This window comes from Asparagus officinalis, chromosome 1 (genome assembly GCF_001876935.1).
Source record: "Asparagus officinalis chromosome 1, Aspof.V1, whole genome shotgun sequence".
NCBI classification, from domain to species: domain Eukaryota; kingdom Viridiplantae; phylum Streptophyta; class Magnoliopsida; order Asparagales; family Asparagaceae; genus Asparagus; species Asparagus officinalis.
This window is the reverse complement of record NC_033794.1, coordinates 116,900,601-116,916,954: the sequence shown is the minus strand read 5'-3', so window position 1 is coordinate 116,916,954 and position 16,354 is coordinate 116,900,601. Positions and strand designations below refer to the sequence as shown.

The 16,354-nt window shown below is 36.1% G+C and overlaps 1 protein-coding gene across 2 annotated transcripts in view; it reads right to left on the bottom strand.

Annotated features, from left to right (window-relative positions):
- The window catches only part of LOC109829149 (mannose-6-phosphate isomerase 2-like), a 17,285-nt gene extending 14,376 nt beyond the window's left edge, over positions 1 to 2,909 (bottom strand). The window contains exons 1-2 of one of the 2 annotated variants that reach the window (XM_020396281.1): positions 2,407 to 2,909; positions 506 to 673 (exon numbers count right to left, since the gene is read on the bottom strand). In XM_020396281.1, the coding sequence (XP_020251870.1) occupies positions 506 to 673; positions 2,407 to 2,712 (474 nt within the window). In that variant the 5' untranslated portion in view covers positions 2,713 to 2,909. The remainder of the gene's footprint in view (positions 1 to 505; positions 674 to 2,406) is intronic. The other variant, XM_020396282.1, reaches the window with a different exon arrangement.

The following is a 16,354-nucleotide window of genomic DNA, read 5'->3' as shown; positions in this document are numbered from 1 at the left end:
AAAGACATTCTAAGAAAAGAAAATTAAAAGTTTTGACATGTAACTCAGTGAGCAATTTTACACAGAACACTTAGATAGAACATAAACGAGAAGGGAAGCAAGTGGCCCCACTGTGTTCCTCGTTAGATATGAATGGGTGTTAAATTTCTCGTATTTCAAGTATCAGCCTCTTAAGTGTAGGATCCTACTAAGTTTTACTCTTACTATGTTGTCAAAGAGCCATCATGGGTAAAATTTATTCAGCAATTCACAACCTAATGTAAATCAAATGCATGTTCAAGAGAAAAAGGTCCAATGCATCCTTTCTAAGTAAATATAGTTATTACCCAAGGTAAAGCAGTTAACAAACAGATTACCGTTTTTAACGGGGACAAACATCCATGTTGAAGAACTAACTCATTGATAGTAAAAATGCAAGACAAAAAAAATATACTTAGAAGCTAGTTTATCCATTCCACTTAATATAGCAACTACTCAAGTCCAATAAGAAATACACAAGATGTACCTTAGTGCTGACGAAGCCGCAAAGAGCCTTGAACTCTGTGATGGCAATTGCCATCTCAGGCTTATGGTTTGGGTCTTTATAAATGTTAGGTTGCTTCTTGTTTAGTGTCTTTGCCAACTCTTTATCTGGATGTGCTTGTATTGATAAAGCCTTTGCCACCGACAGAACCTAAAGCATATATAAGTAATTAAAGACACCCACATAATATATAAAATGAAATAGGGATAACTAGTATAGATTATATAGCCTATAACTGAAACCTGAAACAAGAAATTGTAATTAAAGAGCATATATAAGATTTAGCAGAAGTTGCAATCTATGACGGAAAAAAAAGCAGAAAGTTACAAGCACAGTGGGAATATCGTTACCAAATCCTGAAACAAGAACAAACAAGTTTGATTTATCTACTGATTAATCAATTTCCCTACTTGGCTAGTAAAAATAAAACTACATAGAATTTGCTCAAGAATTTGCTCAAATAGCAAGAGACAAAATTCTCCATGAAATGCATATATAAGATTTAGCAGAAGTTGCAATCTATGATGGAAAAAAAGCAGAAAGTTACAAGCACAGTGGGAATATCGTTATCAAATCCTGAAACAAGAACAAACAAGTTTGATTTATCTACTGATTAATCAATTTCCCTACTTCGCTAGTAAAAATGAAACTATATAGAATTTGCTCAAGAATTTGCTCAAATAGAAAGATATGTTGAGACAAAATTCTCCATGAAATGCATATATAAGATTTAGCAGAAGTTGCAATCTATGACGGGAAAAAAGCAGAAAGTTACAAGCACAGTGGGAATATCGTTATCAAATCCTGAAACAAGAACAAACAAGTTTGATTTATCTACTGATTAATCAATTTCCCTACTTGGCTAGTAAAAATGAAACTATATAGAATTTGCTCAAGAATTTGCTCAAATAGCAAGATATGTTGAGACAAAATTCTCCATGAAATCACTAGAAACTTTTACCATATTAAGATAATGGAATTTACAAAACTAATTACATGTCTTTTCCGTTGGAATCCAATATCCTTATAGATTCACCTGATAAAACCTGAAATTAGTTACAAAAAATTCAAAAATAAATTAAGGGAAAACTAACAAATGCTTATACTTTCGCAATTAAACTAAAGAAGATTTTTTCCATGGATAAATAAAGTAATAAGAAAAAAAGAAAAATAAAGAAGCAGCTTGAAATAAATTGTTGATCAACAATCCTAATTCAAAATACAAATACAAAAAGAATCAGATTTTTCTCTCTCTGCTTCTTCATTTTTATTTCACCATCACATTTCATGCAGATTGATCACAACCATAAAAATCACTGAAAAATACATAAATTTTGACCCATTATCTTTCCTCTTATTTTCAATAAAGTCTACACCAATCCAAACCAACACACATAAAGTACAGATACAGTTTTCGCTACATCAACAGTAACCATTAATATGCAAATAAAGTGAAAAGGGCATAAATTTCCCAACAGATTCCTTCCAATTCACTGTTGCAACAAAAAAGTGAATCCCCCTTAACAGTAACCATTAATATGCAAATAAAATGAAAAGGGCATAAATTTCCCAACAGATTCCTTCCAATTCACTGTTGTAACAAAAAAGCGAATCCCCCTTACTCCCCCTAATAAAGTAAAAACAGCAACAACTACAACACCTCCATCCATAAGACAACAAACTAAACACCAACATCAAATCATACAAATAAAGTAACATCTCCAAAATAAGACAAACCATCAAAAACAACCTCAATTAAGTAAAAATCCAGTTTTGGCTGGACACTAGAGCAGTGAAAAGGACATAAATCGGGCTGCAGATTCCTCCCAATCCACTCCTATAACAAAGAACGCAATTCCCCAAATAAACAAAAACCAAATTACCTTGAACAAAAAGGGAAGATCAGGGCCCCATTTCTCCAGAACCTTCTCCCCCAAAACCCTAGGGTTCTCCTCCACCCAAGACTTCAACGTCCGATCGCCGACGAACGACGGCCCTGACTCATGAGTCCCCATCCAAAACTCAGCATAGGGTTTCTCCGGTACAATTCTCCCGCCAGAATTCCTCTCGAACAACCTCGATACCGTCGATTCCTCGCCTCGAATCCCCCAATCGTAGTTCTGGATCGAGCAACGGAGCTTGAGGACTCCCCCTCCACCTCCACCGGGATCTGACATTTCACTTCCCATAAACCCTAGATTTGAGGAATGAGAAGGATTTGGGGAATCTGGCCATCGAATTTTTTTTTTCTCCCCCTCAGTTGCGAGTGAAAGCGGGCGGAGTGAGATTTGGGCGGAGATTTAACCGTATTTGTAAATGGGAACGGCCGTATCGGTGGTCGGTGGTGGTTATATCTCTTTTTGAGAGGCAGGGTCGTTTGTTTTCCGCGCTTGATGTTGTGAGTAATTACGGGAGGACCTTCGTCGTTACTCTTGAGTCTGAGGGTATTGGATTTGGACATCTAAGGTCGTGTATCCGTAACCCGATAAGTGAAAATTGTAAGTGTACTATAATAATTGCACTGCTATTGTACTCATTGACTCAAAGAAGTGGAATTCATTCCAACTAATAATTTTCTTTTGCAATTTATAAAAAAAATATCATACTTTTTTTTCCACGTAACAGTGTGTAGGAGTACAAGAATAGTATATCTTTTGTGTACAGTTATCACTACTCATTGATATTGTCTGCATTAATATGTAGCCTTACAGCACTAGTAACTAATAGTAACACGTGCGTCGAGATTGATTTTCTTCTTACTATTAGCTACTATCAACATAATCTAAACCAATGTAGATACATGAAAATTCAATGGACGGGGTTTATCTGTTTAGATCCATTTATCAGTATTTACACTGATATTTTTGTGTGTCTGATAGATATATCAATTAGTTTCCGATAAATTAACACAAATTCTCATGTGCTTCTCAGTAAATTATAAGAAAAAATAGTTATTTTAATTAATTATTATGATTATGATTTCTTACCATTTTTTTTTATTAGAAGATGTTAATGTTGAGTTGGGAGGAGTGGTGGACACTAAGAAATATATTGTTATTATTTCTTTAGTGGTACAGACACATTATACTCTCAAATATAAATACTCTCTCTCTCTCTCTCTCTCTCTCTCTCTCTCTCTCTGTGTGTGTGTGTGTGCGCGCGCGCGCACGCTACTGGGATGGATCTAACACAAACACTTGGGGGTTATTTATTATATTGGTTTAGGGGTAGGTAAACACTATTAAGAGGTTGTTGATTACTGTTGCAAGTTAGGTGGGGGAGGAAGCTGCTGACTTCAACACTCCCACTCAGCAGCGATTTCTCTATCCACAAGTCCAAGAATTCTAACTTCCTTTTCAATGCTTGGATTTCCTCTCTCACTGCTTGTCTCCATTCTTCATTCTCATATGCTTCTTTGAAGGAAGATGGCTACTTCACATCTTTCGTAATGGCCATATTAGCATACTTGGGATTCGGCTTCATGGGTCTGGTTGATATTCGAAGTTGTTCGGTTGGTTCTTCTTTGATATTCTCTATCTGGCTCGGGCGCTCCTCTTCTGATATTATCTGATGAACACCAGTTTTCCATGGATTCTTCTCCTTCGGAGACGTAGGAGAACTTGGTTCTATCTTCTCTAATTGTTGTAGTCCTTCTTCTTGACCTGGCTCTTCCAGCTTCTTTTGCAACCGATACTCTAGATCACTGGAGTCTAGGAGTGCAACTTCTTGTGAAGCCCACCAAGACGAGACTTCGTCAAACACAACATTTCTTGATGTGTAGCATCGTCCGATTGTGGGATCATAACATTTCCATCCTTTTCTTTTATTGTCATACCCCATAAATATACACCTTACAGCCTTTTTATCGAACTTGTTGCATAAGTGATCAGGCACAAAGATATAACATACACAACCGAAGACTCTGAAATGGCTTGAGTTGGTATTCCACAACTTCTGAAATGGTGATATGAACTCCAATTTTAGTTGTGGTAGCCGATTGATCACATGCGTCGCTGTCTTCATACACTCAGTCAAAAAGTGTCCTGGCACGTTCTTGGCATGAAGCATGCTTCTGCAAATTTTAGCGAGATGACGATTCTTTCTTTCTTCTACGCTATTTTGCTATGGAGTATTTGGGCATGTTAGCTGTCACTGAATCTTGTGCTGCTTCAGATAGTCATAAAACTCCTTCGATGTGTACTCTTCCCCATTGTTTGTGCATAGACAACGAATCTTCTTGCCACTTATTCTCTAAATTGCTTAAATTTGGAGAGTGCTTTATACTTTCTTTCATAAAATCAACTCAGTCATATCTCGAATAATCATCGATGAAAGTGATCATATACCGCATCCCACCGATTGATTCTTGTTTTACTTGACTAAATCATCTGAGTGTACAAGCTCCAAAGGTTTTTTGGCTCTAAACTGTGACTCCTGATATGGTAATTGATGCGTATTACCGTACTGACAACCTTCGCATATGACCCTCCTCGAATATCTAAGTGTGGAAGACCCTTCAACATAGACTTCTCCATCATGATCTTGAGCTTGTGATAGCTCACTGGCCAAGTCGAGCATGCCACAAATCAGCCGTCTCATTTTTCCTAGTCTTGTCTATATATGCCGATTTCATTGACATCACATAGATAGATTCTACCTTTCATCCCTCCATGACAGCTTCCCTGGTGGCTTCAAGTTTCGATAGACTTTTACATCTTGTGGCCCAAAAACTACATAGTTTCCAGAAGTTGTTAACTGAGAAACAGATAGAAGGTTCTGTTGGATATCTTGACCCCAAGATATATTGTTTTGATGATAACAAATATTATATGTTGTGTGTATTTTGTGCTAACATATGTTTTGCAGTATCAGAGTAAAATCAACAATGATATTCAAAGAGGTACTCAAGACACAAGGCAATACAAGGATTTGAAGTTGATACAAGGCTAATTGGAGATGAAACAAATAAAGATGCTTCAATGATATAATTGTATTTTGGGTTTTCTTTTATTGGGTAGAATCTTTGTTAAAAGCCTTGATCACTCACAACACATACATGCACATAGTATTTAAAACACATTAACACATGCTTAGTGTGTGGTTAACTATAGAAATACACTAAGTTAACCATTAGAGTTTATAGATATAGAATGTGTCTTAAACATATCAAATATTTCATATCTTAGTATCAGTATTCGACTAATTCACTTAGTAGTCGACTATAGAATCCTCAGTCAAATATCCAAAAACTTTATATTTACAGAGTAGTTGATTACTCTCCTTAATAGTCGACTACTCATTCTCAGTTTCAACTTACAGAAAAACTTAAGTTTTACAATATAGTTGACTAATGCCTTTAGTAGTCGACTATTAACCTATTTCTTGACTTCACAAAGTCTAAATAGACTCAGTGTATATTTTTCAAATTAATTCTAACTATTCTAACTAATTCTAACTAATTCTAACTATTCTAACTATCCAAAAACTAATTCCAACTATTCTATATTTGAATTAGTTGATTGTTTTTAAACGTTTTCCAACGACTATTTATTCAAATTAAGAACGTTATTAACTACTTAACGGTCATTTCCACCTATAAATGGAGGGGTTCTCCTCTTATATTGATAATGGTATACATTAGAACTCTTGACTCTAAAAGTGCATATTTGTCAAGAACACCAATAGAAAAACTCTCTTGCAATTTGTTCTTCAAATCAAATGATTAAAGAGGCAAAATATCTGAGAGTAAAACCTATACCCACAGTGAGAAGCACATCCAATACACTATCAAGGCTTATAGGATCAGTTTTGTACTTTGCTTCAAAGGAAGGTGATAATCACATTTTTATTACAATTTTATACCCTCATTATCTATTTTATATATGAATAAATATACCACTAATAATTGCTTTTATTTTTAATTACAGGTTAATGAAGAATAAATCCCAAAAATCCCATCTCTCAACAAAGGCCATTGAGTAAATAAAGAAATAAGAGAAATTCAAATAATTGAATTTTAAAAGGCCCAAAGAATTGGAATGGACTTGGATGCAAAGAGTGAAATGAATTGGGCTTTTATGCAATCATACAAGACCGGACTTGGTGGATTTTCACAAGCAAATCACTGCTGTAGATTGGGCTTTTATGCAAAAGATTACGAAACCAAATTTGAATTGCTGCAGATGGAGATTTAATGGACCGGATATGATTGCTGGACTTAGAGACTTGGCTTTTTCAAATGAAATGAGACCGGACTTGTGTGCTGCAAAAATTTAAAGGACTTTGGACTGCTGCAGACTTGGAAAATTAAATAAATCCAATGGACCGGACTTTGGACTGCTGGATGCAAGATGGGCCGGTTGCTGATGTAGCTTTGATTTTTTCTCAATGGGCCGAAATCAATTGTTTTCTTTGCTGCTGAAATGAACTTGTTTTCTTTGTTGCTGAGTTTGGTTTTGAAATCATTGTGTATAGATAAATCAAATGGGCTTCTCCGGATTTGGACTTGAGTGCTGCTACAAATTGGATTTTGAATTTCTTTTGAAAATCAAATAAATCAAAGGTGGAGATTGTTGCTTGGGGCTCAAGACAAATCCAATGGCTCATATTCATTGAAGATTACTATAAATAGGGGTAGAGAGTGAGGGGTTAGAGGTGTGAAAATTTTTGTAACTCCTTTTGGAGAGGAGGGCTACTCTTAATTGAGAAGGCCTTCCAAAATTATAACTTTTTGTTGTAATTAATAATAATAATTTTTTCACCACTTTAAATTTTTCTCTTCTTCTCTTTATTGGATGATGAAGATGAAGATGAAGATGGAGAATTATTTGAAGGTTTGCATTTCTTTTCTTTTTCTCTTTTATTGCTTATTAGTTTAGATTTATTTCTATGCTTGTAGTTAGATTTTATTTTCTTGTTAAATAGCCAAGAGGCTAGAACCCTCTTGCCTTAGATTTATTTTATACTTATAGAGTAGATTTATTTTCTTGTATTTAATTCTTGCAATTTTATTTTGTAGTTTAGATTTTATAATTTATTTTGTAGTTAGATTTTAATTTCTTATACTATTCACCTTGAGGCTAGAACCCTCTTGGGTTTAGTTTTTCTTTTTGTTTATTTTTATTTTGTTTGATTCGCCTTTAGGCTAGAACCCTCTAGGGAATCATATTTTTCTAAGAAGTAGGTTCAATTTTAGATTACCCATATCTATAATTGAATCCACCACCTTTAATTTCTTGCATTTTCTTTTATTCTAGAATTTTGTTCTTCATTCTTGATTTTTTTTTATTTGTTTCTTGATTTTATTCATTTTTTCCTTCTCACCTTATTGATCATACTCATTCTTTTTCAAATCCACTCTCACTTACACTTGCACCTATTTACACACCATTTTCACTATCTCAATCTCTTCACAATCACATTCACTCATCAATTCTATTTATCACGCACACAACATAAGAACCGATTTTATATTTTCTCCTACAAAACACCTTCCTCGTGGGATCGATATCTTAAATACTATAACTTGACACAGTTATGCACTTGCAACCTTTTTGGTACATGTTTATGCCGCATCAGAAGGTTATCTCTGGTTTGAGAGATAATATCTCTTGGTTTAGAGATTGGTTGCAATTGGCATGGTTTTGTCAATTGGTCAGGTTTGATCTTGTGGTTTTCAAGGTCAGGTTGGTTTATAGATTTACAAATCAAGGAAAGGAAAATATCAAGCAGGAGTGGCTTGGGGGCTGGATGTAGGTCTGGACGACCGAACCAGGATAAATCCTTGTGTTTGCGTTTGTCTATTTTTTTATGATTTGTGTCACGCCCCGCTTTCCAAAATACAGGGGAATCGGAACGTGAACAAGCCCGCAACGTATTAGATTGAGAAGAATATACACTATCATTTTTTTTATTCTCAATCTAATACGCTAAGCGTCAAATACATAAATCTCAATCACAGGTCCCCGATCACAATAGCAAGAATAGAAAGACAATCCAGAATAAGAAATAAACATATCATCCATAGTGAATCATCCCAGACATAAATATGGGTTCATCATACCCTTACTACAACAACAGTTCAACTAGGAAATAAGAAATACATAGTCCATAAAAGGAAATACTAACAAAATAACCAAATCTGTCACCAAACTAAAGAAAATACTGCAAGAGTGCTCTATTAGCTACTACAGAAAAGAAAATGCGTCTAGGCTTCAGTTTGTTCTTCCACTCCATCAGAGGGACATTCCGGCTGAGCATACACTGGTTCGGCGGCATCATCGAACTGAACCTGTTCGTCTCCTAAGTCTGACGCACACCAGAGAAAACAGGTGTACGTCAGGTGCATGGCGCACGGCAAGATCTCACATGAACAAAATAAAACGGTCTAATGTTCCATGCACGATAATAATAATAATAACAAAAAGATAATGATACATGCAACTGAAATCTAATGGTAACATACAACTATGTGAATACAGTGACTGGGTCGAATACTAACCAACCTAAAACTCAGTGGTCCACATCTCACACAGAGTCAACGCTCCTATCATCGGATAACTGGCTGTTCACAAATCCCCTACGTGCATCCAATACCGCTACACGAATCGGTCAGAGGACTACACGCAATCCGATTTCGGCCTGGTCCGAACTCAAGCAGAACTCGGGTGACTACACAAATTCACTGACTAAAGTGACTACACGAATTCACTTTAGCCCATCAAACCAACCCCAGTGACTACACGAATTCACTGGCGCGAGCCTGGAAGATACATCAACAGCTATATCCGATCACATGAACATTAACTTCCCCATCCCAACTCTTCTCGTTTTTCTAAGTCAACACAACACATGTCTTTAGGTCTTATTCATGTCACACAGGTCACTATAGTCATAAACTCCTAACGGTTCTCAATCACAACAAGGAACAATCAATGCAACTAATCATGTACAATAGTATCATAGCATATCAGATAATCAAGACTAAGAATTTGAATCATAAAATTGTTCTAAAATAATCTTTTGAAATAATAAAGTTATTTACTTAAAAATAATCCCTTTTTCAAAATAAGTTATTTTCTCACTATATTAATTCTAAAAATAATCTTTTAAAAATAATAAATTCATAAATTCAAAAATAATCTTTTTATAAGATAAATTCTTATTAATTCAAAATAGTCTATTTTCCCAAACATAATTTCTTTTTTTAAAATATGTCATTCTAAAATGATTTCTTCCACAAAATAATTTCTAAAAATTATTATAATTATTCTAAAATGATTCTTTTTCCAAGATAATTCCTTTTAAATTATTATAATTTTCCTAAAAATAATTTTGTCCTCACATAAATTCTTTTTAATTACTATAATTGTCCAAAAATAATTCCGCTGCCAAAATAAATTCTTTTAATTTGTCATAATTATTCTAAAAATACTAATTATCATATTATTATGATTTATCTAAAATCATTCATCAAACAATCCCACGCAGATAATTATTGACAAATCTAAAATTACAGATAATTCATAATAAATACAAAAATTCAGTTTTGAGCAAGTGGGATCTTGCCTTGGGTATATCGTGAACTGTAATGGGGGCCGTCGGGGTGATTGCACAGCGTTACGACGAGTTTCGCGGAATCGACGGCTAAAATTACAATTTGAGTGTTAATGCGACGCGCGATATTCAAACGAGTATAACGAGGTGTAGATAGGGAGCCCAAGTGAAAGAAATATACCGTATGATAGACAACACGAAGGGCTATGCACCGGCGAAGGAATCGACGGAAACGGAGGTCGGAGTTGGCCGGAAAACGGGTGCAAAGTTGGCTCCGAACTGCAGTTTTCTGCAGTGAGCTAACTGATTCGAGCTTGCCGGCGGCGGGCTCCTGGGGGTTATTGGCGGCGACTGAGGAGGCTGGGTTGAGCTCGACGACGGCGGCGAAGAGCTCAGGGCGGCGGCGAACTCAGGGGAGCAGCGGCGAGCGGCTGGAGTGGAGGTCGACGTCGGAGCTCGTGGAGGCGGAGCTGGGCACGGCAACGGTCGGCGTTCGCTGGCGACGGCGAAGCTGCGGCAATGGCAGGGGAAGGCAGCGGGTGGCAGGGCGAGGTCGTCGGCGTCGAGGGCTGTTCGTCGGAGGCGGATCGGCGTCGCTGGGGTGCGCTCGTCTCAGGCGGAGCTCGCGGCGGCCATGGAGGGGGTGGTCGAGCTGGGCGAGGGTAGAGGGTGGTGGAGATGGTGTTGACGGTGGTGGAGGAGGAGCTCGGAGGTGGGGAGGTCCGTGGCTGGAGGGAGGCGGTTGAGGTGTGGGCGGTGGAGCTCGCTGAGATGAGCTCGGAGGAGGGTGGAGTTTGGCGCGGCTGGATGAACGGAGGAGGAGCACGAGGTGATGGGGTGATGAAGAGAGATGATGAGAGAGGGAGTGAGCTGGTGGGCAGAGGAAGAATTGGGTTTGCTCGGAGATAGAGAGAGTGAACGAGAGATGAAGAGAGAGAGTGAGAGTGAAAGAGAAGGAGTGGGCATTTTTGAGGAGGGGGAGAGAATCTCGTGGGGGAAGAGAACGAGAGAGAGAGAGAGCTGAAAACGAGAGGCAGAGAGATGAATTTGGGGTTCTTTTGAGGAGTGGAGGAATCACGAGGTGGGGGTGTGCGGGAAACATGGGGGAGGGTTTTAGGGAAAGTGGGGTAGGGGAGAGATGAGAGATGAAGAGAGAGAAAGACAGAGAGATTAACAGATGAGAGGGAAAACACAGGGAAAAATACCCCTTTAAAAAAAATAATTAAAATACCATAAATTTTATTCAAATAAATATTAAAAATTTATGGTCAAAATAATAATAATAATAATAATAATAATAATAATGAATAATTAACTATTAATTTAAAAGTTTTACCGAAATAATTAAATTTATAATTAGCAAAATCATTAAATAAAAATAAAAATCAGATTTTTAAATCATAGGAAATTCTAGAAAATTTGGGAAAAATACAAATACCCTTTTAGAAGAATAATATTTAATATTTAAATACCAGAAAATTATTTAAACCCGTATTAGAAATTTACGGTCATTACAATTTGTGTTGTTATTCATTATCTTTTTAGTTAGTAACTTTTATGATTAAAGATTTATAAACACTATTAATTTTCACTTTCTAGTGTTTGTGTTGCCATAGGTCAGCGATCCTACAATTGGTATCGGAGAAATGTGAAAGATGGCAACAACAACATCACAATTCAAGGAAGGACACTCAACACAACGACCTCCACTCTTTGATGATTCTAACTATAACTATTGGAAGTGCGGAATAAAGATCTATCTATAATCCATCGACTATGAGTTATGGAACATCGTTGAGTCACCACATGAGAAACCAACCACACCATATGCTGAATGGACTTGTGCTCAAAAGAATGCTGCAAATCAGAATTCTAAAGCAATGAACGCTCTATTTTGTGCATTGGACAAGAATGAATTCAACCGTGTGTCTACTTCCACTTCAGCCCATCAAATTTGGTATACATTAGAAGTAACACACGAAGGTACAAATAAAGTTAAAGAATCTAAAATCCCTGTTCTTGTGCACATGTTTGAATTATTCAAAATGAAGGAACATGAGACGATCTCTGAAATGATCACAGGATTCACAGACATCACCAACTCTCTAATTGCTCTTGGAAAAGAATATACATAATTGGAGATGGTGAGAAAAGTACTTCGTGCACTCACACCGGAATGGGAGAAGAAGATGACAGCAATTGAAGAAGCCAATGATCTCTCAACACTCACTCTAGAAAGTCTTGTTGGGAATCTAATGGCATATGAAGTACAACTTCAAGATAGAAGGGAGAGAGAACAACCAGAGAAGAAAGGGAATCTAATGGCATATGAAGTACAACTTCAAGATAGAAGGGAGAGAGAACAACCAGAGAAGAAACTATTTGCTTTCAATACTTCATCCGACACAGAAGGGAGAGAGAACAACCAGAGAAGAAACTATTTGCTTTCAATACTTCATCCGACACAGACAATTCAGATGATGATGATGAAGACATTCACGCACTTTCAAGGAAATTTAAAAGTTCCTTATACAAAGTAAGTATAAAAATATTAAAGATACTAACGATAATATTATTTGTTATAAGTGTAACAAAATAGATCATATGAAGAAAGATTATCCTCTTCTCAAGTCCAAATTCAAGAACAAAACTGAATATTTCAAGAAGAAGAAGAAGAAGGCATTGGCAGTCAATTAGGATGACAGTGATGCATCTTCATCCGATGAAGAAGAAGAAACAGACAAGGAAGTGGCAAACATGTGCTTTATGGCTCTAAAAGATGAGGTATGCGATAATTTTAATAATGATGAATTATTGAATGCTTTCAATGAATTATTTTTTGAATTTAAAAAGGAAAAAGTGAAAAACAAATTTTTGAAAAAGGAAAATGAGAAATTATTTGAAGAAAATTCTTTTCTTAAATTAGAAATATCTTCTTTAAATTCTCGTATTTTAGATTTGGAAAATAATATTTTATCTTTGAAAAACAAGTATGAAGATATTTTGAAAAAATGTTTCAAAATTCAATAAAGGAAAAGAGAATTTGAATGACATATTAACTCATCAACAGCTTTCTAACAATTACTTTGGACTTGGATTTGTTAAAGAAAACAATAGTTTGAAGACTAATTCATATTCTAAGAATAGTCATTCATTTGCAAAGAATATACATGCTAGGAATAAATATATTTTGGTTCCCAAACACTTGAATTATCATAACAAGGATGTTTATATTGAATCCTATATGAATGATGTTTGTTATTCTAAAGATTATTTGTATACTAACAAATTGAAACCAAATTCCAAATGAGTTTGGATTTCCAAAGGCTAATCCTTTCGAACCCAAATAAAAGTGGGTACCGCAAGAAAATTGTTTATATTTCAGGTAATCAAAAGGGGGAAGGATACAAGATATGCCTATATTTTTTTGGTTAATGGCAAAGTGGGGGATATATAGAAAAATTATTTTTTTACTAATGCTTTGATGCAGGGGGAGTAAAAGAGTTTAACTAATAATTTGATGCAGGAGGGTAAAATATTTTCTAACACAATTCCTTTGTCATCATCAAAAAGGGGGAGAATGATCGATATATTGACCCCAAGATATGTTTGTTTTGATGATAACAAATATTATATGTTGTGTGTATTTTATGCTAACATATGTTTTGCAGTATCAAAGCAAACAACAATGATATTCAAAGATATACTCAAGACACAAGACAATACAAGGCAATTGAAGTTAATACAAGACTAATTGGAGATGAAAGAAATCAAGATGCTTTAATGATATAATTGTATTTTGGGTTTTCTGTAATTGGGTAGAATCCTTGTTAAAAGCCTTGATTACTCACAACACATACATGCACATAGTATTTAGAACACACTAACACATGCTTAGTATATGATTAACTATAGAAATACCCTAAGTTAACCATTAGAGTTTATAGATATAGAATGTGTCTCAAAACATATCAAATATCTCATATCTTAGTATCAATAGTTGACTAATCCCCTTAGTAGTCGACTATAGAATCCTCAGTCAAATATCCAGAAACTTCATATTTACAGAGTAGTCGACTACTCTCCTTAATAGTTGACTACTCATTCTCAGTTTCAACTTACAAAAACTTAAGTTTTACAATATAGTCGACTAATGCTTTTAGTAGCCGACTGCTAACATGTTTCTTGACTTCATAGAGTCTAAATAGACTCAGTGTAGCCGACTACTAAGCCTTGTAGTCGACTACAAAGACAGTTTTTCTAACTGTTCTATATTTGAATTAGTTGATCGTTTTTAAACATTTTCTAACAACTATTTATTCAAATTAAGAACGTTATTAACTACTTAACAGTCATATTTCCACCTATAAATAGAGGGGTTCTCCTCTTACATTGATAATGGTATGCATTAGAACTCTTGACTCTAAAAAGTGCATATTTGTCAAGAACACCAATAGAAAAACTCCCTTGCCATTTGTTCTTCAAATAAAATGATTAGATAGGTAAAATATCTGAAAGTAAAACCTATAGCTACAGTGAAAAGCACATCCACTATACAATCAAGGCTTATAGGATCAGTTTTGTATTTTGCTTCAAAGGAAGGTTATCTCCGGTTTGAGAGATAAGATCACTTGGTTTAGAGATTGGTTACAATTGGCATGGTTTTGTCAATTGGTCATGTTTGATCTTATGGTTTTCAAGGTCAGGTTGATTTGTGGATTTACAAATCAAGGAAAGGAAAATCTCAAGTAGGATTGGCTTGGGGACCGGATGTAGGTCTGGAGGACCGAACCAAGATAAAACCTTGTGTTTGCGTTTGTCTATTTTTTTGTGATTTGTGTTGTTATTCATTATCTTTTCAGTTAGTAACTTTTCTGATTAAAGATTTATAAACACTATTAATTTCTGCTTTCTAGTGTTTGTGTTGCCATAGGTCGGCAATCCTACAGGTTCTTTTTCATACCCGGTACATGGTATACATCTTGTAGTTGTATTCGATTTGGGTTGTAGCGCGACGTAAATGCAATTTTTCCAATGTGTGTGATAGGTAATCTTGAATTATTCACTATCACAACTTCTCAGCCGCCTTTATACTGCTTCATATTGACAAGTTTCCCCTTATCTTCCGTCATGTGGTTGGAACAGCCAGAATCCATGATCCAATCTTTATTATAGATGATTTCTTCTCGATCTGAAACTGCTACAAATGCGAACTCGGATTCTTCTACAATCGAGGTTAGTGCAATACCAACAATCTCATCTTTGTCGACTGGTACATCTTTAATGATGACCACTGATGCTTGGGCATCCCATTCTTCTTCTTCATCTTGATATCTACGCGATGTTGCAGCACTACCCTCTGCAGGCCTTCTCTTGTAGCGGCAGTCTCTGGCGAAGTCTGGCGAAGTGACCTTTCTTCCCACAGTTGTAGCAGCTACTCCTTACTCGACGATCACCTTGCTCCTCACACTGTTGTATTCTGTTAGTGTATGGCTATCTTGGCTGCCTCCTTGAACTAACCTTTTTTCGTACTCTTGTTTTCTTGTGCCTCTTGGCTTGCCTCTCTCCTTGCTGCTAAAGAGTGCTTCATCTTTGCTTTTTGTTGAAACACCGGTCATTTGTTTGGCTAGGCTTTCCTGTGTAGCAATCAAACTCTCTAACTCTAATAATATTGGTTGAGTCGGCCAACCGTGTGTAGCAGCAATGAGTCTGTGATATTCTGGTCTCAAACCGTGAATGATTATTCTTCTCATCCTTGCATTGAATATTTTAAAATCTGGATCTAGTTGAGCAATATCTGAACATAGTGATTTTACTTGCTTGAAGTACCGACTGATTATTAGATCATTCTGTTACAAGGTCATCAATTGATTTTCTAGAAGTTAAAGTCGAGCATCGTTCTTTTTTTAGAAGAGTATCGCGACGTATACTGTGCCTCCTTCGAAGTTCTAGCATCTCGCATATAGACTATGAGATCTTCTTCTATTGTCGTCTTCAGCACACACATGGCCTTGCCGGCTTTGATATTCCACTTTCTTAGTGTTTCGCCAGTTTCCCGAGGTGTTGTAGTTTCAACACCCCTGATGACCTCCTAGAGGTCTTGTCCTTATAAATAAGGCTTCATACACGTCTCCTAGTAGTTATAGTTATTATCGTTGAGTTACTTGAGTGTAGTAGTCGTATTTCCCAGATTCACCATCATGACGTGGTACTACTTCAGTATCTCCATGCAAGTCTGGCCCCTGACTAACCAACTTCACAGTTCTAGACTAAACA